Source organism: Diabrotica virgifera, chromosome 2 (genome assembly GCF_917563875.1).
Source record: "Diabrotica virgifera virgifera chromosome 2, PGI_DIABVI_V3a".
NCBI lineage: Eukaryota > Metazoa > Arthropoda > Insecta > Coleoptera > Chrysomelidae > Diabrotica > Diabrotica virgifera.
Window position 1 is genome coordinate 131,336,400 of NC_065444.1, and position 26,598 is coordinate 131,362,997.

The 26,598-nt window shown below is 31.4% G+C and overlaps 3 protein-coding genes across 4 annotated transcripts in view; 1 reads left to right on the top strand and 2 right to left on the bottom strand.

The window, feature by feature from the left end:
* The window catches only part of LOC114327480 (large neutral amino acids transporter small subunit 1), a 221,749-nt gene that overhangs the window by 50,349 nt on the left and 144,802 nt on the right, over window positions 1-26,598 (bottom strand). The gene's annotated exons all lie outside the window — the stretch shown is intronic.
* Window positions 6,483-9,308, top strand: LOC126880208 (uncharacterized). Its single transcript, XM_050643993.1, has 2 exons — window positions 6,483-8,013; window positions 8,063-9,308. The coding sequence occupies exons 1-2, from the start codon at window positions 7,395-7,397 to the stop codon at window positions 9,271-9,273; spliced, it is 1,830 nt and encodes a 609-aa protein (XP_050499950.1). The 5' UTR covers window positions 6,483-7,394; the 3' UTR covers window positions 9,274-9,308.
* LOC126880210 (uncharacterized) lies at window positions 9,204-11,661 on the bottom strand. 2 transcript variants are annotated; one of them, XR_007696481.1, is made up of 4 exons: window positions 11,246-11,661; window positions 10,328-10,842; window positions 9,521-10,259; window positions 9,204-9,469 (listed from the first exon to the last, which is right to left on the bottom strand). XR_007696481.1 is itself a non-coding variant. In XM_050643996.1 (3 exons), the coding sequence occupies exons 1-3, from the start codon at window positions 11,262-11,264 to the stop codon at window positions 9,936-9,938; spliced, it is 858 nt and encodes a 285-aa protein (XP_050499953.1). In that variant the 5' UTR covers window positions 11,265-11,661; the 3' UTR covers window positions 9,204-9,935. The 2 variants fall into 2 exon arrangements, 1 of the variants encoding a protein (XP_050499953.1); XM_050643996.1 differs by having other exon boundaries at window positions 9,204-10,259.

Consider the following 26,598-nt stretch of genomic DNA (forward strand, 5'->3'; position numbering starts at 1 on the left):
ATAAAAAATATATTTGGAAAAGGTCAAAGACAAAAAGCAAAGGAGTGTGATGTAGGGTCAAGCATAGGTGAAATGAGTGAAAGAGAAAGATTGGAGAGTTGGGTATGAGGGTTGAACTGAATGAAAAAAAGAAATGAAAGAAGTGTGAAAAGAGGGTATGGTAAATTAATTAGGTTTTGATTAAGAGGAGTTTATGTGGTTAGTAATGATTAGTATGTGTAAGGAGTTTGGAGCCAGTAAGGGAACGAAGAAGATAGTTGACAGTGGGTAAATAGGATGAAGAAGATAGCAGATAGGATAGGAAAAGGGAAGGTATAACAAAGTAATAGGAATTATGAAAATAATTGACGGTGAATGGGGACAAAATTGCGGTTAAGGGATGTTTGTCGGTTGACACAATTGGGACTTTTCTTTAGGTCTTTGACAATTTCCAAATCCTCGTATAAGTCTAAACGGAGTGTATTTTTTTGTTGAATGTTGTGTATCAACTGGACCCCATCAGGAATCTTAAGTTCGTGTTTATTGACTTTTAAATGGTGTGAAAAAGCTGAAGTGGTATCTCTCTTACTGTGTTCTGCCGATCGGGTGGAAAGAGATCTATAAGTTCTACCAATGTAGGTAGCATCGCAGTCTGAACAAGAGAGTCTGTATACCCCACTACGGCTCATGTAATGGATAGGGTCTTTGGTGTTAGTTAAGCTTTTATTGAGGGTGTTATTGACTTTAAATGAGATTTTGATGTTATCACAAGAATTAGAAATGATTTGTTTGACTCTTTCAGATAATTTGGAGTTATTAAACGGTAAGGAGGCATAAATTGGAGTAGTTGTGGAAGATGATGAGAAAGCGGATTGTTGAAGTAACTTAAGTTCTCTTTTCTGTTGAAGTTTAAGGATGATGTCTGGGTCATAACCATTGTTAACTGCAATTTGTTTGATGATGTTCAGTTCTTTGTTAAATTCAGTTGTAGATAGAGGAATAGAGTTTAATCTATATATAAAGCTACGAAATGCAGAAAGTTTATGTGAAAGAGGATGGTTAGAAGTGGAATGGATAACGTGATCAGTCTGTGTAGGTTTACGGTAGATACCAAAGTTGAAGTGGTCATCTAGTCTGGTAATAGATATGTCCAAGAAGTTAATGGAGTTAGAAGATTCTAGTTCCATGGTAAAAGTGATTTTAGGATGGATTAGATTGATTTTATGAAGTAAGTTGTGAGCTGAGTCGGAGTTACCAGATATGAGGACTAAAATGTCATCTACATAACGAAACCAATGTAATATCTCTGGATTTTTTGTGATATGATTGGATTCTAAATGATCCATAAAGACATCAGCTAAGAAAGGGGATAAGCAACTTCCCATTGCTAAACCATCTGGTTGTTGATGTTTATAATAGATGAAGTGGTAGTGGAGGTCACCGAATTATTTAAAAGAAGCGAGTTGACCAGACTAATCGATTCATTTTTTGGGACTGAAGTGAATAAATTGCTAACATCAAAAGACAGCATGACGATATTCGGATTAAGATTGACAAGTTGAAGTTTTTCAACTAATTGGCGAGAATTCAAAACAGTAAACTGTGGGGTGAAGTTAATAAAATTTTTAATAATGTTAAGAATGAATTTGGATAAAATAGAGACTGGAGTATTGATGAAACTGACAACGGGACGAATGGGAATGTCAACCTTGTGTATCTTTGGTAAACCGTATAACCTGGGAGTGAGTGGATTAGACGGAATTTTGGTGTAAGGTGCTTCATATTCAGAGAAGAAATCAGTAAACTGTTTAAGATTGTTTTTCATTTTTGAAACAAAAGATTTTGAAGGATCAACAGGGAGAAGATTAAAATTATTGTTATTTAGGAAAGATGTGACTTTGTCGATGTATAGTTGTTGGTCTAAAATAACAAGGCAGTTACCCTTATCTGCTTTACTAAAAATGAGGTGTTGGTTTTTGATTTTATTTTTAATAGATTTGAGTGTGGATAGAAGGGATTTAGACTTGTTAAATGAAAAATTGGGAAAAGATGAAGATGACGTGGAAGTAGAAAAGGAATTGATGTTGGAAATAGAAGAATTGTTATTAGAGAGAAGTTTAGTTTTGAATTTGTTGATAGTTTGGATGCAAGAGTTTCTGATTGATGTTTTTTGTGTAAGTGAAATGGAACCATAGAGACCGACACTGTTATTCAAAATCTTTCCATTTCACTTACACAAAAAACATCAATCAGAAACTCTTGCATCCAAACTATCAACAAATTCAAAACTAAACTTCTCTCTAATAACAATTCTTCTATTTCCAACATCAATTCCTTTTCTACTTCCACGTCATCTTCTTCTTTTCCCAATTTTTCATTTAACAAGTCTAAATCCCTTCTATCCACACTCAAATCTATTAAAAATAAAATCAAAAACCAACACCTCATTTTTAGTAAAGCAGATAAGGGTAACTGCCTTGTTATTTTAGACCAACAACTATACATCGACAAAGTCACATCTTTCCTAAATAACAATAATTTTAATCTTCTCCCTGTTGATCCTTCAAAATCTTTTGTTTCAAAAATGAAAAACAATCTTAAACAGTTTACTGATTTCTTCTCTGAATATGAAGCACCTTACACCAAAATTCCGTCTAATCCACTCACTCCCAGGTTATACGGTTTACCAAAGATACACAAGGTTGACATTCCCATTCGTCCCGTTGTCAGTTTCATCAATACTCCAGTCTCTATTTTATCCAAATTCATTCTTAACATTATTAAAAATTTTATTAACTTCACCCCACAGTTTACTGTTTTGAATTCTCGCCAATTAGTTGAAAAACTTCAACTTGTCAATCTTAATCCGAATATCGTCATGCTGTCTTTTGATGTTAGCAATTTATTCACTTCAGTCCCAAAAAATGAATCGATTAGTCTGGTCAACTCGCTTCTTTTAAATAATTCGGTGACCTCCACTACCACTTCATCTATTATAAACATTCTCAAAATCTGCCTATCTCAAGATTACTTTGTCTTCAACAACAACTTTTATCAACAACCAGATGGTTTAGCAATGGGAAGTTGCTTATCCCCTTTCTTAGCTGATGTCTTTATGGATCATTTAGAATCCAATCATATCACAAAAAATCCAGAGATATTACATTGGTTTCGTTATGTAGATGACATTTTAGTCCTCATATCTGGTAACTCCGACTCAGCTCACAACTTACTTCATAAAATCAATCTAATCCATCCTAAAATCACTTTTACCATGGAACTAGAATCTTCTAACTCCATTAACTTCTTGGACATATCTATTACCAGACTAGATGACCACTTCAACTTTGGTATCTACCGTAAACCTACACAGACTGATCACGTTATCCATTCCACTTCTAACCATCCTCTTTCACATAAACTTTCTGCATTTCGTAGCTTTATATATAGATTAAACTCTATTCCTCTATCTACAACTGAATTTAACAAAGAACTGAACATCATCAAACAAATTGCAGTTAACAATGGTTATGACCCAGACATCATCCTTAAACTTCAACAGAAAAGAGAACTTAAGTTACTTCAACAATCCGCTTTCTCATCATCTTCCACAACTACTCCAATTTATGCCTCCTTACCGTTTAATAACTCCAAATTATCTGAAAGAGTCAAACAAATCATTTCTAATTCTTGTGATAACATCAAAATCTCATTTAAAGTCAATAACACCCTCAATAAAAGCTTAACTAACACCAAAGACCCTATCCATTACATGAGCCGTAGTGGGGTATACAGACTCTCTTGTTCAGACTGCGATGCTACCTACATTGGTAGAACTTATAGATCTCTTTCCACCCGATCGGCAGAACACAGTAAGAGAGATACCACTTCAGCTTTTTCACACCATTTAAAAGTCAATAAACACGAACTTAAGATTCCTGATGGGGTCCAGTTGATACACAACATTCAACAAAAAAATACACTCCGTTTAGACTTATACGAGGATTTGGAAATTGTCAAAGACCTAAAGAAAAGTCCCAATTGTGTCAACCGACAAACATCCCTTAACCGCAATTTTGTCCCCATTCACCGTCAATTATTTTCATAATTCCTATTACTTTGTTATACCTTCCCTTTTCCTATCCTATCTGCTATCTTCTTCATCCTATTTACCCACTGTCAACTATCTTCTTCGTTCCCTTACTGGCTCCAAACTCCTTACACATACTAATCATTACTAACCACATAAACTCCTCTTAATCAAAACCTAATTAATTTACCATACCCTCTTTTCACACTTCTTTCATTTCTTTTTTTCATTCAGTTCAACCCTCATACCCAACTCTCCAATCTTTCTCTTTCACTCATTTCACCTATGCTTGACCCTACATCACACTCCTTTGCTTTTTGTCTTTGACCTTTTCCAAATATATTTTTTATCTTCACATCTAACATTTCATCACTTTATTTCTTTAATCACAGTTAAACTCAGTCATTCTTTAATCAAATTATAACAATATTCATTCTCTTAATTTTGTTTTATTAATTCTATTTCATTCATTACACCTATTGTTTTCTATACTAATTAAATTTTAGTTTGTATCAACTGGGCAACCTGTTTTTCCTAAAATTATTTATTATCAATTACATATTCACCAGTTTGTCACAAGAATTTTCTCAATTTCATTAAAATTTTTCCATAATAATTGCATTCCTGAATCACATTTTCTACTATCAGATTGACTTTATCCTAACTCCAATCTATATAAAAATTTTTTAATTTTCACCTACATCCAAACAATACTTTCCCTACTACCTATACAACCATCAATACACATGCTGTGGACATATAAATTTCTTGATATAATAATATCCCTTTTCAAAATTTAAAACTTCTTCTACAACACCACTTATTTAATTTTATTTCTGTTATTACTACTAATCAGCTCACTTTATCATATTGTAATTTTTTGATCAGGTTAATTTTATTTGATACAGTCAATTTGTAGTTACCTACAGTTAAAATAATTTTATTTTGTAAAACACATTATCTTTTAATTTTAAACAACAATAGATTTAATTAACATACAATTTCAGATATTAAAAGCTTTAACATATCTTCTTCTGGATCATGACTTTGTTTTTTAAAATTCCTAGAAAATCGACTACCTTCTTCCTTAACTGTCAATGTCACATCAAGCATTTCCTTACATAGCTTTGACACTTAGTAGTCATCGTTGACCGAAGATGGTTGATTGGGTCCTCGGGTAGAGTTTCACCATGTTCCCAGAGGTTTAATCCTTTAACATCGGCGTTTAGCCATTTTAAATTTATTTCAACATAATGTAGATTTATTTATAATCACAACCATTGTTTGGTTTTGGGGCTATTTTGCAAGTATTCAAGTAAGTAATCATAACCACATTTTTTAACTTTCACAATTTCAACCATCTTTTTAATTTTAATAGTGGGATTACTTATTTGATTTTAGATCACTGATGATGGACCGATAGGTTTGAAAACGTTCTGATGAACTCATTTTATTGAATCCATTGGGATTCTAAAAATTTTTAGTAAATATACCTTTTACATAGAAGTGGTTTTTACTTCATGTTCCAGTTTGTATATGTTTTATATTTTTCAAGAACCTATGGAATAACATCAAACACGACACTCCACTCCACCCCCTGAAGGTGGGGTGGGGGATAACTTTAAAATCAAATAGGAATCCCCATGTTTTATTGCAGATTTGGATTCCTTATGAAAAATAAGTAACATTTATTTGAAACATTTTTTAGAATTGTTGACAACTCTCCACTCCACCTCCTGGAGGTGGGGTGGGGGGCAACTTTAAAATCTTAAGTATGAGCCCCCATGTTTTATTGCAGATTTGGATTCCTTACGTAAAAATAAGTAACTTTTATTCGAGACATTTTTTCGAATTATGGATAGATGGCGCTATAATCGGAAAAACACTATTTATTAGCTCCATCTGTCAACAATTCTAAAAAATTTTTCAAATAAATGTTAATTTTAAAGTTACCCCCCACCCCACCTTCAGGGGGTGGAGTGGAGTGTCGTGTTTGATGTTATTGGATATGTTCTTGAAAAATATTAAACACGTATTTTTTGGTTTTTTATTTGTAAGTGTATTTCTCGAGATATTAGACCATTTGTATAATTTACCTATGGTATCAAATAAATCATTTTTTACGATTATAGCGCCATCTATCCACAATTCGAAAAAATGTCTCGAATAAAAGTTGCTTATTTTTACGTAAGCAATCCAAATCTGCAATAACAAATGGGGGTTTCCATTTAAGATTTTAAAGTTACCCCCACCCCACCCTCAGTGGGTGGAGTGGGGGGTCCTGTTTAGTGTCATTCGATAGATTTTTGAAAAATATTGAAAGTGTATTTTTCAGTTTTTCGATTCAATCTTCATTTCGCGAATTATTTCATCGTCCCGCGAATTATTCGATCATCCTAGGCAATCCCAACAAACATATAATAGCTGGTCAAGCTAAATACTGAGTACTGCAGCTGATTAGTAGTCGCATAAAAGTGACAAAGGCTGTTTAAGCTATTTTGCTGTTTAATATGTCGAACAAACACTGCTTCAGATTATTTGTAAGCCCTTTTGCAGCCAATTGACTTAAGCTGAATATTAGACTGGAGAAGCGCTATTTAAGGCACTTTGTATTATAGTATTCAGCATATCTTATTCAGCTGAATGCTAAGCTGAACTAGCGCTGCTGCAGAATTTTTGTCTACTTTTGATCAACAATGTAAAAAAAACTGAACAAGAGGCTGGGGAAGCGCTATTTAAGTCAGTTCATAATACATTATTCAACCTTCTCTATTCAGTTATATTCTGGGCTGAAATAGTGCTTGTCCAGAACTTTTGTAAGTACTTTTAATCAGCAACTTTATAAAAGCTGATATAAAGCTGAAAAGGAGCTTTAATTTAATTAAATCGTTCATATTCGTTGCAAAAGGTGTATACTTAAGTTCGATGAAAAATGGCTTCTGCAGCTGATGATTATTAAGTATTATACAATTGCTTATATTTGCTATATAATTTTAATTATTTAGATAAAAGATATACACTGTGCTTTACTTAATATTTAAAAAATATGGATAAAAAATCAATTCAAAATTTTAAAAAAATAAAAAAATCTGGCCATTATTACCGAAAATTAAAGGTAAACCGTTCAAATTATGAAGAGTTTTTAAAAAATCTATATGCACCAAGTAGTGTTTCTTCTCATTCAAAAGCTAACGACACAGCATCAGGATCAGGTAATTTTGTTTTAATTTTGTGAGTATATTTTAAATAAAAAATAATTTGTTACATAGGTTCTAAAGAACAGGAGTGTATTTCTAGCACATCAAGTGATCTTGACGATAATCTAATGGAAACCAGTGAAACATCAGATGATGGTGACCAGTTTATTGATGAAGACATTTTTAAAACAGAAGATACTGAAACGCAATTATTGCCTTGTTCAAGTACCGAATTAGGAAATTGGGCAATCCGACATAATATTACACATGCAGCTCTAAAAGATCTCCTACAAATAATCAAGAGACAGTATGATTCTAGTTTATTTATCGATGCTAGAACATTATTAAAAACGCCAAAAAATACGAAAAAAAGTTGTAAAGTTATACAGGGTGGAGAATATTGGCATCAAGGTCTTGACGTTTGTCTAACGAACACTTTTAAAAACTTGTCAAAAGACATGTTAATACAGCTCAATGTAAATATAGATGGGTTGCCAATATATAAAAGTTCCAAACGTCAGTTTTGGCCAATTTTATGTAGCATATATGAAATGCCTGATATACAACCTATGATTGTTGGCATTTTCCATGGAAATAACAAGCCTCTAGATATAAATGAATTTTTGGAGCCTTTTGTTGAGGATGTTAAGCGGCTGCAATCAAATGGACTCTGTGTTAATGGGCATATGATTCACATAAAAATTAGATGCTTTATCTGCGATTCACCTGCACGGGCATTTATTAAAGGTATCTGTTTTTTTTAATTATTGCTTAAATTGACTAGTTTATTTTACAGGTGTAGTCAATTTCAATGGGATTAATGGATGCCTTAAATGCACTACTGAAGGCGAATATTCTTATCTTTCTCGAACTGTTGTATTTCCTGATATAAAATGTCCTCTTAGAACTGATGCAAAATTCAGAAGTAAACATTATGGTAAGCACCATAAAGGGCAAGAGTCACCAATTTTGAAAATTTCCGAAGTTGACATGGTGCAGGATTTTATAGTAGCAGATGAACTACATCTTTTAGAGCTAGGTGTGATGAAGCGTTGTCTAACAGGATGGAAAGATGGTTCTATGGGTTTCTCAAGTAAGCTATGTGCTCGTGATATTGAGAGGATCTCCAAACATTTAATATCTGTGAAACTTCCATCTGAAATTCATCGTTCCACAAGAGGATTAGATTGCCTGGCATACTGGAAAGGAGTAGAATGGCGCAATTTTCTTAATTATATTGGAATTGTTATTTTAAAAGATGTGTTGAACACTGACGTTTATAAACATTTTTTACTTCTTTTTGTTGCTGTTAGAATATGTTCTTCTGACATGTATGCTGAAAATCGTTCGGTTGCCCAATTAATGTTTGAAAAATATATAGATGATTTTAAGATTATTTATGGCGTACAATTTATTACAAGCAACATTCATAACTTAGAACATGTGGTTGATGATGTTAATAGATTTGGACAACTTTTTACAATATCTACGTACCCATTTGAGAATACATTATTTCAACTAAAAAAATTATTGCGCCAAGGAAATAACAGTTTGCAGCAAATTGTTAATAGAATTGGCGAAAGAAATTTAATATTGAGCAATGATACAAAAAAGACAAGTTTACAGCCAGAAATTAAGAAAAGGGGGAATGTTATCAAGTGCTACATTTATTCTCATAATTTTTGTTTAAGTAATGTTTTCAAAAATTCATGGTTTTTAACAAATGACAATGACATTGTTCAAATGAATTCTGTATCAGAAAAAGGTGGTAAAATATTCATACATGGAAAATCTGTTAAGAAAAAAGAAGATTTCTTTAGTTATCCCATTCGATCATCAAATTTACACATATATATTTGCAACATTACAAATTTAAATAATATGAAACTTTATTTGCTAGAGAATGTTGTTTGTAAAATGGTTGTTATAAAATACAATGAAAGTAAAATTGTTTTTATTCCTCTTCTACACACTATTAAAAATAAACAAAACTTGAATGTAAATTAAAAAGTTTTTTTAATAAAAATGTTCTTTTAGTCCGTGTCTGTATCATTATTATCTTCCTCTTCAACCTCGTCATGTTCTATTATAGCATCTTCACCGTCAGCTTCATATTTTTCCATACCATATTCATCGTTATCTTCATCATATTCTTTTTCTTCATTAAATGATTGCTCATTTTCATAAAAAATTTCATTTTCGCCTGAAATAATAATTTTTATGTTATACATTTTTTTAATATAGGTACCTTTACCTTGTCTTTGAGCAACACCTTTTCTGTTTCCACTTAAACGTTGTTTTTTAACCATTGATTTTTTTCTTCTATGTATTGAAGATTGGCGGATGCCTCCAGTTAAACTACGCTTCTTTGCATTTCTTGTAATTCCAATTATAAATTTTTTCAACAAAGCCTTCGAAAAATCTTTATTGGAACTTTGGACTATTGTAAAAAACACTTCTAAAATATTTTTGCAATTTTTAATACAACATTTTTCAGTGTTGCTTCTACTTCCTCCCGTCCACGAACACTGCACCATAAATTTTTTCTCAAAAAAATAATCTACAATACCCTAGCAGGTATCCAAACCATTACTAGTATCAGGAATATTACCAATAATTTTTTTAAAATAATTTCTCTAGAAAACAGTATCAACATTAAATTTAAAAGATTAAATGAAAACTGAAATAATATAACTTACTACTTTCTTTTCATAATTTGAATCTTTGAGATTTTCCTCTAATTGACTTAACTCCTGTGAGGTTGAAACGGCATGAAATTCAAATTGAATATTGTCATCATCCTGATGATTGTTTTTAAAATTCTGCATTGCTGACAATAATTTGGCATCAAAATCTGATTTAATTGCCGCAACTGCCTTCACCAACATATCTTTTACGCTCTCTGTTATATCATTTTTAAACTGATTAAATTTTTGCTCAATGTCATTCAACTTGTTAATAATGTCGTTTTTACTTTCTTCTCCAATCAAAGGCTTATAATTAAGGGTGCAAAAAAAAGTAATTAAAGTAATAATTTTAAATGTTTCCAATAAAAACTTACCTGTTCGATGACATTTAAAAACTGCGCATTTGCAATTGCTTCAGGAGAAATAATTGCCTCATCCGAAAAATTGGTTTCCAAAATTATATTTTCGCTTTCAACAACAGGCTCAGGAGTTTCTTCCGGTATGATTGGTTGAAACGAACAAAATTTTGACGATGATGATGCAAACAGAGTTTCAAAATTTTGTTGACTAGTGACCTTTTTTGTGTTTCTTACTTTATTTTTTTCTTTCATTTCTCCTAAAACCTCGGAATCAGTTGAAGACGTTGCCGAACCTCCCGACACTTCTAAAAGTTCAGTTTCAGCTGCAATGCGATTTTTATAATAATTTCTTTTGATGCGACATATTATTTTATTCCACGTAATGTCTGGAGTAGAATTGACATCCTTTATCAGATTTTTCACGTTTTTTGGTGGCCAAAATAAAATTTTGTTTTTTATCCACTTGTGTGGAACAACAGTTAAGACCGACCTTCCAGCTTCTATCGTCTCAACGATTTTAAAATGGGGTTCTGTAATAAATTAAACTAATTAAAATTTCAAATATTAACTACAATATTACATAGGTACATAAGTAGAAAAAAAGAAGTTTTAAATTTCATCCAATGCATAGGCAACTCATATTACGTTCTTATAATAATAAAAGTATACTTTTTATTTACCCATTATTTTAATTAGAAGATTTGTAACTTATTAGTAGTTTGTTAATATCAGTCTCCTTATATAAATAAATATATCCCAGGTTTATTCTAATTATTTAAGACCAAAATATTTCATAATTTAATAAGTTTAATACTAAATGTAAAAAAATAATTAACCTAACTTTTTTTAAATGTATAATATTGATAATTATTAATATCCATTTTTACAAACACTTTGTATACTTAAAGAATAAATAATAAACAACGTACTTACCTGGATTACACCTATTCATTTTGACTTAAAACTTACGCAAAAATCACTATAAAAATAGGAAAAACAAATAAATTTTGATCTCCGTTTACAGACAAGACAGTATTTTCGCGGTAAATCCCAGGAGTGTTTTGTTCTGCTAATAATCAATCTCAATTCAGCTAAAATTTAGTGAATGTGGCGTTGTTTACTTTTGCAGAAAGTATTCAGAAGTTATTCAACTAAAATTCCGATAATTATTTTCAGCTTTTGTTCGACAAATAAACAGCGCTTCTTCAAATTTATTTCAGCTGTTGTTCAGCTTCCAAAGCATTTCATTTATACAATAAAATACACATTTTTGGTAAGTGCCAGATTAGCTCAGTGGGATAGGCAGTGATATATGGATCGAGAGGTAGCAGGTTCAAATCGCACAGAAGACACTATAAAATAAAAAAAGTAAGTATTACGATTTTAAATAAAATAATAAAATAAGTATGAAATTGAAGTTAAAAGAAAGCTAATGTCGATAATAAATCGTAATAAATATATAAAAAAAAAACATTTTTGTTTTATTTATAAAAAGCTGAAGAAGAGTTGAAAAATAGACTGTATAATATCTGCAAAAGCTACTTTTCAGCAAGGAAACAAATTATATAACACGTGAAAATTGGTCAAAAGCAGCTGAACAAAGGCTGAAAGTAAAGCTGTTTAGAAACTGAATAAGTATTTCTTCATTTTGCAGAAGTGGTACAGTAGCAATATGAATAGCCATATAAAAGTTGAAGAAGCGCTAATAAATGCTACTTTATTCAGCTTTAAGCTGATTATCTTCTCCTTTTTCGCCTGTTTAGAATCTGAACAGATGCATAAACAAACTAATCGACTACCTTTGTTCAACATGCAAGCTTCTAAAATTAGCTGATGAAACGTTAAATCAACTTAAAATGTTTGTTGGGATGAGTTCTACCGTTGATTGATGTATTGTACCTCAATACATCAATCAACGGTTCTACCCTGCTCACCAGGTACCTCGGAGAACATCGCCGTCATGAAATTCGTGTTCAGTGATCTCCAAAACCCACAAGTATAAAAATTGAACTCATTTCCGTCAATATTTCCTGAGTTCTAAATTTTTCATTTCCCATCTCTTCGAGATGCACTTTGAAACTGCATTATCTCATGCACAATTTTTTTTGCCGGAGATCAATTTAGTTCACAAAATTGCCTTACACTCCTCGAATCTTTTTCAAAAAGTTCCATGACGATTTATCTTACTGCACAAAATTTCTAGGTTTTATGTTGCCTCACACAGTTGAAAATGAGCAATATTATGTGGGCTTAGAATCAAAATCTGCTAAATCCAAACTAAAAGTACAAAATTTTGAAGATGTACGGGGCATGCAGAAAAATGACTATACCAAATTAGTGTGCCACTTTATGACATTTATTGATGCCACTTTGATTAAAAAATGCCGGATACTTTTTGGGACATTTATATTTTTAATGTTTTTTACTCACCTGAAAAATTTCAAAAAATGGATCTAGCAGGTTTTGATTCTATAGGCCTTAAATACTTAAGATCTTCAATTACTTCTTATTTCACCTAACACAATACCCGCGATATTTTTAGATCACATATGTGTGTACTCATATGTATATGTACTCTTAATACAGGGGCGTGCGTTGGAGGCAGTCCGTAAAAAATATATCCTTAGAAAAACTCTAACACGTCAGATTAAGACAAGGTAACTTAAGTCCATGAAGAACAGTTTATATTTAAAAAATCTGACGATTTGAGCGGGGCTTAAAGAAACGGGTGAGTCACAAAATTTCACAAAAAAGCGAATATTTCACAAAGTGGACATCAGATCGAAAAACTGAAAAATACGTGTTCAATATTTTTCAAGAATCTATCGATTGATACCAAACACGATCCCCACGGAGGGGAGTGGCGGCAACTTTAAAATTTTAAATAGGAACCCCGAGGTATTTCGCGAAATGAACATCAGATCGAAAAAGTGGAAAATACATCTTTAATATTTTTCAAAAATCTATCTAATGACACCAAACACGACCCGCACGAAGGTGGGGTGGATTTTAAAATCTTAAATAGGAAGCCCCATTTTTTATTGCAGATTTGGATTCGTTGCGTAAAAATAACTATTTAGCCCGATCAAATAACAATTTGACCCCCAAAAAAATAAAGGAAGGACGAAAATTTGGGAATAGGTAGTTGAAATTGTCTCTTATTATATAAGAAAAAGTTTACAATTCTACATCCCCTCCATTTTACAAAAATTGAGGGGAATACCCCCCTCTCGAAGGTAAAAAAATACATTCAAAATAAGACCAGAATTGGATAAAATGACTAATTCTAAACAACTTTTGTTCTATAGAATTTTTTCATTAAGTCAATACTTTTCGAGTTATTTGCGAGTGAATATGTTCACGTTTAACAAAATAAACTGCTCGTCAAAAGTTAGGGATATAGAAAATTATGCTGATTTTCATAGTTGATTTTTTCGCGAACAGACGGACTCCGCTATTTTTTTTTATTTTAGATTTTTCTTTAGTATTTACACCTTTGTGAAAAGGTTTATTCAAACTTATTTTTTTGCACTTATACCGGGTGGAAGAAAAGAAATGTTTTTCTTATGTTAAGTTTGAGACAACCTGTAGGGAGAACGAGGTACAAATGTGAGTATACATCAGAATCGTATTGTAGTCTTATATTTTGTGAACACGTTGTTGTTTGAATGTCCCTGATATCTTTAGAAACAAAAAGAATAGACGGTTTTGTTAATTTAACATGTGTTTTAACCAAAACAAAAGTTTGAGACACCTTGTAGGGAGAAAAAGGCACAAAGGTGAGTATACCTCGATATTATTTTGTAGTCTGGTATTTTGTAAATATTTTATTTTTTTAATTTCTCTGATATCTTTAATAACAAAGAAACTAGACGCTATTACTCTTAATATGTGTTTCTATGTTTCACATGTGTGATGTGATGCATGTCGTCAGTTAAAACACATGAAAGAGCAATACCGTCTAGTTTCTTTGTTATCAAAGATATTAGAGAAATTAAAAAAATAAAATATTCTCAAAATATGAGACTACAACATAATATCGAAGTATACTCACCTTTGTGCCTTTTTCTCCCTACAAGGTGTCTCAAACTTTTGTTTCGGTTAAAACACATGTTAAATTACAAAACCGTCTATTTTTTTATTTCTAAAGATATCAGGGACATTCAAAAAACAAAATGTTCACAAAATATAAGACTACAATACGATTTCGATGTATGCTCATATTTGTATCCCGTCCTCCCTACAGGGCGTCTCAAACTTAACATAAGAAAAACATTTCTTTTCTTCCACCCGGTATAAGTACAAAAAAAAGTTTGTGTAAACCTTTGCATAACTGTGTAAATACTAAAGAAAAATCTAAAACAATAAAAAAAATTAGCGGAATCCCTTAATCTGTTCACGAAAAAAATCTAATATGAAAATTCAGCAGAATTTTCTATATCCCTAACTTTTGACGAGCAGTTTAAAACATGTTTTTGGACGGTTTTTCGGAGATAACTCAAAAAGTATTTTAGCGAAAAAATATTCATAACAAAAATATAGTTATAAAAAATTGAAAAAAAAATGGTGTATACGTGAGGTCTGTAGACCCAGTAAAAGCAGAGTTGCAACTAATAAAAAGTAGGTTCTTCTTCGTCAAATTCCAAATCGAATATTTCAATGTGAAATAACCCAAAAACGGAGCACTTTTCGGAGAAAATTCATTTTGCCTTTTTTATAGTGTTTAAAAAAAGGTTTATTTTTGTTTTCTAAAAAAACTTGTAACATTAAAAGTAAGTGAGTTACGCTCAAAATATTGTTGGTCCCTTTTATTTTTTGCTAAAAAAATCGCGAAAATCACCCCCTAATTAGCATCACAAATAAATTTTATCATTACCACTTCACAAAGTTACTTTGTCTATGTATTATTTATACGATCTGTTAGTTTCATCGGTTCAAAGTGCTTCTTTTTGAAAAAGCTGTAGTTAAAATGGCCTGAACGAGTAACTAATCACGAGTTTAGGCAAATTTTGAACAGCCATAGCTTTTTTTGTCTTTTTTTTTTGTCTAACAAGAAAACAAAAATTCAAAAATATTCACAAAAGCAAAACGTACATTTTATTACTCTTTGAGATTTTTAGTATTACTAATAATTTTTAAGTTTATTTATTTATTTATTTATTTATTGGTACACATCACAAACACCAGTTAATTCCAACACACAAGTTAATTCCATAACACAAGTTAATTCCATAAACAAAAAATGCTTTATTTTAAACCCAATTTTATTCAAAACTGAGCACTTTGAACCAATGAAACTTATAGATAATATAAACAATACATAAGTAAAGTAACTTGTGAAGCGGTAACGATTAATTTTATTTGAGAAGCTAATTAGGAGGTGATTTTCACCATTTTTTTACCAAAAATAAAAGGGACCAAAAATATTTTGAGCGTAACACACTTACTTTAAATGTTAGAAGTTTTTTTTTTAACAAAAATAAACCTTTTTTTAAAACACTTTAAAAAAGTTGTAATGAATTTTCCCCGAAAAGTGCTCCGTTTTTTGGTTATTTCACATTGAAATATTCGATTTGGAATTTGACGAAGAAGAACCTACTTTTCATTAGCTGCAACTCTGCTTGTACTGGGTCTGCAGACCTCACGCGTACACTATTTTTTTCAGTTTTTTATAAGCTATATGTTTACTAAGAATATGTTTTTTTGCTAAAATACTTACTTTTTGAGTTATCTCCGAAAAACCGTCCAATAACATGTTTTTTTTTTGTTAAAATGAACATGTTCACTCGCCAATAACTCGAAAAGTATTGACTTAGTAAAAAAACTCTATAGAACAAAAGTTATTTAGAATTAGTCATTTTATCCAATTCCGGACTTATTTTGTACGTATATTTTTTCACCCCCGAGAAAATATTTTTCACCCCGTATTTTCCAATTTTTGTAAAATGGAGGGGATGTAGAATTGTAAACAATTTTCTTATATAATAATAGACAATTTCAACTACCTATTCCCAAATTTTCATCCTTCCTTTATTTTTTTGGAGGTTTTCGTAAAATTTTGTGTTCCCTGATCGGGCTAATTATTCGAGACATGTTTTCGAATTATGGATAGATGGCGCTATAAAGGCAACAAACGATTTTTGGAAATGAAAAATTAAATTAAAAAGTGGAAATTCTCTACTAAAATGGAAAACTTAACTTTTTTGGTTTTAGGACCTAATCTTCGCAACCCAATAGAAGCCTTAGTAACTGCAAATTTAGCATCGAAGGCTCCCCTACTATAACTATTTAATTATGTGATCAATTTTATAACACAAGGAAAAACCTTTATTGTCAGTATTTAACGCTTTATTCCGCGTTAACATTTTTATTGTGTGTACTTTACGAGACTAGATATAGATGTTCAGTGTTCATATATTTTATGCGATAAAACTACTGAACCCATTCTTGAAAGTTTATTCGCAAATCGTGAGCTGAAAGAAATAAATGGAACGCAATACTATGCAAATTTTACTACGGAAACCAATTTCTTTTTGCATGATTAAATTTGTGTAACTCAGTAAAAGCAAATAAAGACAGTTGTACTTTAAAAGAATATTAAAAAAATTATTCAGAAAATGTTTTTTGCATATAAGTAATTTTAATATACAAAGGAATTTTTATTTACTAAAGATATCCTCTATATTTTCTACTTCGTAAGGATGTAGTTGCGTCATGTAATTTGTTTGACTATTTCTGTCCAACTATCTCTCTCCTATGCGTGTTGTTTTGCTCGGAGAATGAGTAACCAGTCATGTCCTTTATTTGGTCCGACCATCATGCTGGAGATCTTCCTTTGGATCACACTTTTACCCGCTACGTTTCCTTCAACTAACATTCGTTCCATGCCTTCTAGTTATACCTATGTTCAAAATATCTCAGAACATTTTGGTTAATAGTTGGGGTGAGTCCAACGAACTGTCAATACGGAAGGAATGGCTCGGAAGGAATATGCCCATTCAAACAGTGAAGCGAGATTGCGGCCAACATACAAGTGAAAGGTCCTAGAGAGAGACAGAGCATGCCAGGTGCCAGGAAAAAATTTGCTACAATTACCACTAGAGTTGCCAGATGTGATTTTATCAGTGATGTCTCCCACATCACTGGATTTTATATATCCCCCACTTAGAAACTGAAATTCCCTCAAATCACCCAAATTTAAATTTTTGCCGCATTTTAATAAATCAGTAGTCGAATGTAGAGAACAGTAAATCAAAATTATACTGTTGGAATATATTCTGGTGGAATTTACCAGCTGAACAGACGGGGTCGTGAATTGTAAGTTTTTGAATTATCTCTTGTTTTCTTCGCTTCAGTATCCATCTGGCTTGCAAACTTTAGAAGCCATGGATGTGTTACCAAGAAAATGGACCAATAAGTTTTCAATTTAAAAATCTTTTAGTAATATTTTAATATTTTTAAATATTATTAATATTGCTATTAGGATTGAAAACTACTTCACCTCAAAATTACACTTCTTATCAACAGAAGGCCATGGAAATAATTCATAGGTCCTATCGTCTTCGAATATATGAGAGTATAATAATATACAGTTTCTATGTAACAGTTCAACCATTTCTGTTTAGAAAAATTCCTCTAGACGCTTTCAAATTACTCCAAAATTATGGGAAAATACCCCAAGCTGGCAACCCTGACTACCACTATCAATTTTTTTTGTTTAGAAAAGATAACGATTATCTTCTATCCTTCCCTGACTAAACTCTCTCATCCTGGCCGCATTTAATTCACTTCTTGCCCATTCCATCCGTATTGACAGTTCATTGGGCGAGTCTAGTTTTTACGTTAAGTTCTTATAGTATTGAATTATTTTTGCGATGTGTCCAAGGTATGCGCAACATTCTACGATAGACCCACATTTCAAATGCATTATACGCTTTGAACTAGCGTTTTTGATTGTCCATTTTCTGAAGCGTAGGTGGCGATAGGGAATATTAAGACTCGAACCAGTCATAATTTTGTGTTTTTTGTAATTTCGGTATTCTTCCATATTTTTGTGAGTTTGAATGTTGCCGATCTGGCCTTTGTGATGCGTCGACGGATGTCGTCTTCGCATTTTCCCCTATTAGTGCTGATGGGGCCTAAGTAATTAAATTATCTCTGTTTGGTTGTTTCTGATTCTGTTGATGATCATTACTTTGTTTTTCTGTATATTTATTTTCAATCCATATTCCGTATTCACCGTGCACAGCCTATTCATAATTTGTTCGACTTCTTCTGGCGAAGACGTCAATATAACAGTGTCATCAGCATAACGTAGGTTTTTTATTTTTCTTCCTCCTATAGTTATCCCACCTTGCCGTTCCTCAAAAATTTGATATGTTCACTATATACAGCGTGTCTACTTAAGTTGGAAACATATGGGAAACTTTTTTGTTATGCATTTTACGAAAAAAAGTTATTCTTTATAAAAAGTTCTGCATGCTCTAGAACCTAAGATTCAATCATCAGATATCAAATTTTGTCAATATTATACGAGGTATGTCAAAATATATGAACTTAGTCCAAGAGTAAAGTACCTTTATTTCTCTCAATATCGAAAATTCTTATTATGGACAGTTGTTTGGAAATATAAACTAAGATCAAATATGCAATTACATCCTTCTAATTGGAAAATATATTTTCCAAATTTTTCTCAAATTTATTGATACTAACTTCGTTTTTATTTATTACACATACGATAACTCTTTTATTATTACTTTTACGAAAAAAAGGTATTCTTTATAAAAAGCTCTGTATGTCCTAAGGCCGAAGATGCAACCATCAGATATCACATTTTATTAATTTTATACGAGGTATGTCAAAAAATATGAATTTCACTCAAGAGTAAAGTACCTTTATTTTTCACAATATTGAAAACGGTTATTAAAAAAGTTGTTTAGAATTAAAAACTATGTTTCAATATGAAATAACATCCTTCTAATTGAAATATTGTGAAATATAAAGGTACTATAATCTTGAGCGAATTTCATGTTTTTTGACACACCTCGTATAAAATTAATAAAAGTTGATATCTCATGGTTGTGTCTTAGATTTTAGACCATGCAAAGCTTTTTATGAAGAATAACTGTTTTTCATAAAATGAATAATAAACGAGTTATCATATTTGTAATAATTAAAAACGATGTTGGGTATCCCTAAATTTGAGAATTTTTTTTTCCAATTAGAAGCATGTTAATGCATATTTAATCTTAGTTTTTAATTCCAAACAACTTTTTATCATAAGAATTTTCGATATTGAGAGAAATAAAGGTACTTTATCCTTGACCGAAATTCATATTTTTTTACATACCTCGTATAATATTGAGAAAATTTGATATCTGATAATTGAATCTTAGGTTTTGGGGCATGCAGAACTTTTTATAAAGAATAACTTTTTTTCGTAAAATTAATAATAAAAAAGTTTCCCATATGTTTCCAACTTAAGTAGATACGCTGTATATTGAATAGAATGGGGGACATTATGCATCCCTGCCGAACTCCAGACTTCAATTTTTTTTAAAAATTCAAGTTTTTCGAAACGATATTATTAACTCTTACGCTATTTTATATAACTAATTTTATTTTCACACCTACTATTACCAAAAAATCTAATTCAAAGACAAACATTTTTGCCAATTTTAATCTTAATTTAGTACATCCTCTGGTAAGTGATCAGGTAATACTAAATTAACATTTAAAATTCACTTTTAGTAACAGAACTATAGAACCAGTGGCCCAGACTATCAAACCAAGTTCTGACAGTAAACATCAGGCAACTATGCCATTTAATATTTTTCTCTAGTTTGTTTTGTTGTGGCATTTTAATCCAATTTACTATTTTTATTGGAGATAAGCCACAATTTGACTTTAAAATAAATTTATTTTGACTTTTCGATTTTCATTTCGGACATAATTCGGACATAATTCGGAAGTAGAGTGGACGTATTTTACAAAGTTGGTGCGTCATTACTGTTTGGATTTTGGAGTAGTAGGTTGCGTTTGAATATTTCCACATCGCACCTACGCTCAAATAGTGTCACAACTCAAAAAAAAATAAAAACGCTTTTATTGTACCAACAATTTAATAAAACTACAAAAGCTTATCTCAAAAAGTGTTACGTTTATAGTTCAAGTATTTGTCCTTAGATGACACTAGAGTCACTATATGATTAACCAAAATCAAAGATACACCGAACATTAACAGTGTCACATATCGATTTGTGCAAGGCATTTGTCCATCTAAGATGTGTATAAAGAATCGTTTGTCGAGTTAAGACAGTATATGTGATTACTTTATTCAATACAATCTGCGTATGTACTCAAGAAAAGTGACACATTTATCACTTATTTATCTTTTTTGCAGTATTTTTTGTTTAATGTTGTTACTTGTATTTAAAGTTACATCAATAAAAAGTATAAGTCTGTTAATCAAATAATAATATTGATATTCTGCACTGCAAGAGCCACTTTTGATAAATAATATTTCGTAAATTTTTTGTTATTTTATCTGTATAGTGTCACAACTCAAATTTTTTTTTTAATATTTTTAGCAGAATTAATTCACTATTTTGTAGAGTTTCAAAAAACTTTGTAACTGACTAAAATAGTTATTATACTAATTTGAACAGTTTTTGAATTAAACCCGGAAAAGTTGTAGCACAAATTTTAAACGTCGTTTTCTCGATACTTTGCTTTTTTGACTTATGACACTGTTTGAGCGGAGGTGCGACATAACATATTAATATTTGGTTCGGTTGTACTCAGATATACCTACTCGAAGATCAGGTTCTACATTCGGTTTGTTTCTGTAAAGTTCTTAATATTTAGTATTGCGAAAATCGATTCTTGCAGGTGTGTTGTCATATATAATATCATAAGAGAGAAAATTTTGCCGACAATATTTTCGACTGGAATGGAAGTTTGTTGCCTGGCAATTTTCGCGAATTAAATTTTTACAGTTAAATCACGAGACGTCAGTCGAGTGATTTTGTTAAAATTTGATGTAAATAATTATTTTCTCGAATGATATTCGACATAACAAGACTATTTCACAATACAAATAATGCACCATATCAACGAAACATTTCATTTCATTTCAAACGATTCATTTTTTTCGAATCCTGAGAAAACTAATAAGTATTTTTGAAAACGCAGAATGAAAGATTACGTTATAAGCGAGGGTCGAAAGTCCCTGAGAACTTCTATAATGTTTATTTTAATAAGTTACAGGGGTGAATACTAAGAGAAAATTTAGTGTGATTTTTAATTTCAAATATCTCATTCAAAATAAACTTTTTATGTATTCTAAGGGACTTTCGGCCCTCAGTAATAATTTAGTCTTTCATTCTGCGTTTAAATGTTTCAAAAATATTTATTGGTTTTTTCAGGATTCGAAAAAAATGAACACAATGTCGGTGGTAATATTTTCCAAATCTACCTTTGTCATACAACGCACTCAGTCGAATAGAATATTTTCAACATATTGTCAGTCAGACAGTGAAAATTTTAAATATTTTACATGGCATCGGGAATATTTTGAGTTGTTGATTAAATCATATTAATTATTTCATTCATAGGAGATTCTGAACAATAGAAAGCTACAGAAATCTAAATTAAACTAATAATTTTTGATTATTTCATTCATAGGAGATTCTGACCAATAGAAAGCTACAGAAATCTGAATTAAATCGATAATTTTTTAAAATCTCCCGTCGTTAAGTATATTACGTCAGATGCCCTTCGTTGCTACGAAAAAAAACATTCACTGACATTAATGACAATTAATGTTTTAAAAATTATAAAAGTGATGACTTTCAATCGTCAAATATTTATAAAAACTGTGTGTTTAATGGTACTTACATAAATAAATTACAATAAAATTTTGGTTTTGAACAGTTTTATTCATGAAATAATCGCAACAAATTGCACTCGACCTCTGAAATTAATATAGAATTTTTGCTCTCGTGACACGTTGACATAATTTCACTCGCCTTCGGCTCGTGAAATTAAAACTGTCAAAGTGTCACTCGGAAAAAATTCAATAATTTCAGAGCTCTTGTGCAATTACTACTGATAATTTTCCGTCGTCAAGTATATTACGTCAGATGCTCTTCGTTGCTACGAAAAAATACATTCAGTGACATTAATGACAATTAATGTCTTAAAAATTATAAAAATTATTGACTTTCAACAGTCAAATATGTATAACATTTGGGTGTTTAATTGTACTAATTTGTACTTACATAAATAAATTACAATAAAATTTTGGTTTTGAACAGTTTTATTCATGAAATAATCGCAACAAATTGCACTCGATTTTTAAAATTAATATGGAATTTTTGCCCTCGTGACACTTTGACATAATTTCACTCGTTTTCGGCTCGTGGAATTAAAACTGTCAAAGTGTCACTCGGGAAAAATTTAATAATTTTAGAGCTCTTGTGCAATTGCTACTGATAGTGTATTCGATAAATAATTGATTTAAGACGTGAACTTAATAAAACGTTATTTATTGTTTATTATTTATGGAAGATCCAAGCGCAGAATACACCAGGATATATTCAGTGATCCAAGTATTTTGTTGTTAAAGATGTTCAAAAATTGTAAGCGTTTCATAGTAACAATATATTATTATTAAAAAATCACTTTATCACTTTTCCTCTTTTCTCAATTGATTATTAGTTTTTGTTTTACAGTAGATAAATTATTACAATCACTGAATACATAGTTAGTGAAAAAATTATCAGTAGTAATTGCACAAGAGCTCTGAAATTATTGAATTTTTCCCGAGTGACACTTTGACAGTTTTAATTTCACGAGCCTTCGGCTCGTGAAATTATGTCAAAGTGTCACGAGAGCAAAAATTCTATATTAATTTCAGAGATCGTGTGCAATTTGTTGCGATTATTTCATGAATAAAACTGTTCAAAACCAAAATTTAATTGTAATTTATTTATGTAAGTACAAAGTACCATTAAACACACAGTTTTTATAAATATAATATGACGATTGAAAGTCATCACTTTTGTAATTTTTAAAACATTAATTGTCATTAATGTCACTGAATGTATTTTTTCGTAGCAACGAAGGGCATCTGACGTAATATGCTTAACGACGGGATATTATCAAAAATTATCACCTTAATTAGCATTTCTGTAGCTTTCTATTGGTCAGAATCTCCTATGAATGAAATAATCATGTTAATTAACTGAATTCATAATTAAGGTAATTATTTATACAAGTAACAGTTATCCAAGAACATTCAATTAAAGTTAATGATGACATTGTCAAGTAAAGTTTACATATCCATACCAGTGAGAATTTTACTACACGTAGTTTGCCGTGTAAAGACAGAAAAAGTAGGGATAGCCGTAAAATATTTGCAAATTATGTACCGATGGCATTAACAATATTAAATGTACAATTATTATAAGCTATAGTAGTTTCTCATTCTTTTCTACCAAAGCATGATTTTGTATATTATTGACCTGTAGCATTTGGGAACTCGAAGGTCCAGCGTCATTTATTGTTCTGAGATTATCAATCAACTTCTGGTGGTGACTGGAATCCAGCTGCAGATATGATTTTAGAGAGCTGTTTGAGTGACCCGTTAATTTAATTAATTCCTTTTCAGAAACATCTTGCTTGAACAAGGCTGAAACATCTGAAGATCGATGAGAATGGTTTGTTATTTTATGTTTTTCTGTGTCTATTCCAATTTTTTTAGCTGACATTTTTGTCCACTTAGATCCGGTGTTGATTCCAAGTGGATAGTTTTTGAACCAAGATCCATCCTTCCAGTTGGGGTGAACGGTAAGAAAGAGTCTGTCTGATAAAATCTTTGGTCGTCTTTTTTCCATTAATTTCAAAAATAATCTAACTGGGCATACATTTTCGTTTGATGAATTTCTTACCAGCTATTTGCTGCTTGCCAAACTTTTCGAACCTCCTTGATTTGTTTTGGAAAAAATGCTGTTGTATACAATTTGGTCCGTAAATTCTCCCATAACATTAAATTCCTTCTGGAAAAAGTGAATCTTGCAGTTTACGGCCTTATTGCCTCTTCAAGCAAGTTCAAATGAGCAAAAAACTTCTTTTGTGCTCCATCGGGAGTTTCCTCGTCGTAGCTTTGGCTGATTTTTAATAGTTCTTCGGTGGATAATGCTTTTGAACTGAGTTTTCTTTTTTTCTTGAACATTTTAAAGCTGCCTCCGCTTGGTATTTCTGGCCAATCTTGTACATTTGAAAGATATATATGTGAAAGGGTCGATTTTTATGCCGTACTCCGTAAAATGTTTATCTTGTACTGTTTTTGCTGTAGTATTCCACATTGACTTTAGATACGACTCTTTATAGTCTTCGCCATTGCCTTTTTTCATGTTAAAGGCATAATCCTCGAGAATTTTTGCTAGTTCCATTATGGTAGTACATCTTTCAAGCGTAAAATTTCGCAACCGTAGGAACTCCGAAAATTGGGTCCAAATAGAGTTTCTGGACCTCTGCGTGTTCAATGGGATATTTGCCGAAACCAATTTTTTGATTTCTTCTCCTGACTGGCATCCAAATCTTGATTTTTCGTCTGGATTCATTATATCTGTCCAAAATTAATTACGTCTCAATGACGTTTGTCAAACTGACAACGATAGAATTACCAGACACCATCGTGACGGATCTGTCATAAATTTGTCGCTGAGAAATCACGGACAGAAAGGAGTTTTGTCCATAGATATAATAACCTGTTATTATACCTGATATAATAACATCTAGGCACTAGATTAGGCTAGCTATGGGCCGCTCTGTGCATCGAGGTGTAACGCTGATATAAAGGACGCCATTGGTCAATATTTATTTTGAGTGGTATCAAAGTGGTATCTTTGTCCGTCATATGAGCGGTATCGCCTAGTAAAAAGAGATAGATAGACCACCGATCGACTGCCCGCGCGTTACGCTTTTTTGCTCAGTATGCCTTGTCTACGGTTAACATGTCTCTGGTTTTGTCAGTAGGAAACGTGGCGTTACTTTGACGTTTTATCAGTTAAAAATAGTCTAGTGAATAGTCGAAAAGGATATCAAGTATTTTAAAGCGCGTTTTGTAAGAGAATAGAAATGAAAATTCTCTTCTTCGTTATTTATTATTGCGGTGCTGATTTTGGAGTTATTTTTGCATTTTGCGTACCATGTTAAATCACAGGCAAATTTTGATATGTGGCACCAGTGGTTTATGTACATGTACGTATTATACGCAGCATGTATTTTATAAATAACCTGTAGGATCTAAAGGACTAATAATGATATTTAAAACTGTTGTTATTAGGTTTGTTCTAGCATCAGTTTCAGACGGTTTGAAACCATCAGCGAATAATGGAGCAGCGCGAGTAGATGGGATCCCACATAACAATGATGTTCGTATCATGTTCTAAGCATATACTACCAACATTCGTCAGAGTATATTCTTTTTAGTATATGCGTAGTACAAGCATAGCATGTACCTTAAAAAACATTCTAAATTTCATGTTCTTTGCACATACTTTAAAGTATATTCTCGTACCGAATATACTGAGTACATTCGTGTACGTAGTAACTCGGAATATTCGTAAAAGTTTATTCTTAGAATGTACCTTTACCGAATATTCTTAGCACATACTTATAAGTACATTCTTAACACATACTTATAAGTAGATACTATTCTCAGAATATACTTTTACCGAATATTCTTAGCACATACTTATAAGTACATTCTTAACACATACTTATAAGTAGATACTTTTAAAATATCTTAAAAATAATATATGTGTATGTATAGGAAGAATAATGTTAGCCTATAGATTATCAACTTCGTTAAGAATAATTAATGAAATTTAAAAATTTATGTATGTAGGTACCTACTATTAATTAAACTACCGAATTCATTATTTAAAATTGTTTTAATTGTATGGTAAAAATGTTTAAGAATTAATTGTATTAACGAAAAAGGAGAAATTGTCGTTTCGCTTTCATAACTGAAATGCATTTACTATTTTGATTAAGTTTATTGAGTATTCTTATGAAGAATTTTATTTTTACATGGAATTGACATTCAGGTAAGCTGTGTGGCTGAGCCAAAACCCACAACCGGCACAAACAAAGCGGAAACGACCGCTGCATACCTGCATAGGGGTTAGCGGGTAGGGGGTTGGGAACAAAGGAAAAATACAAAATATGAAAATAGTTACTGAATAGGCATTTGGCATTTGTGTCTACACTTAACA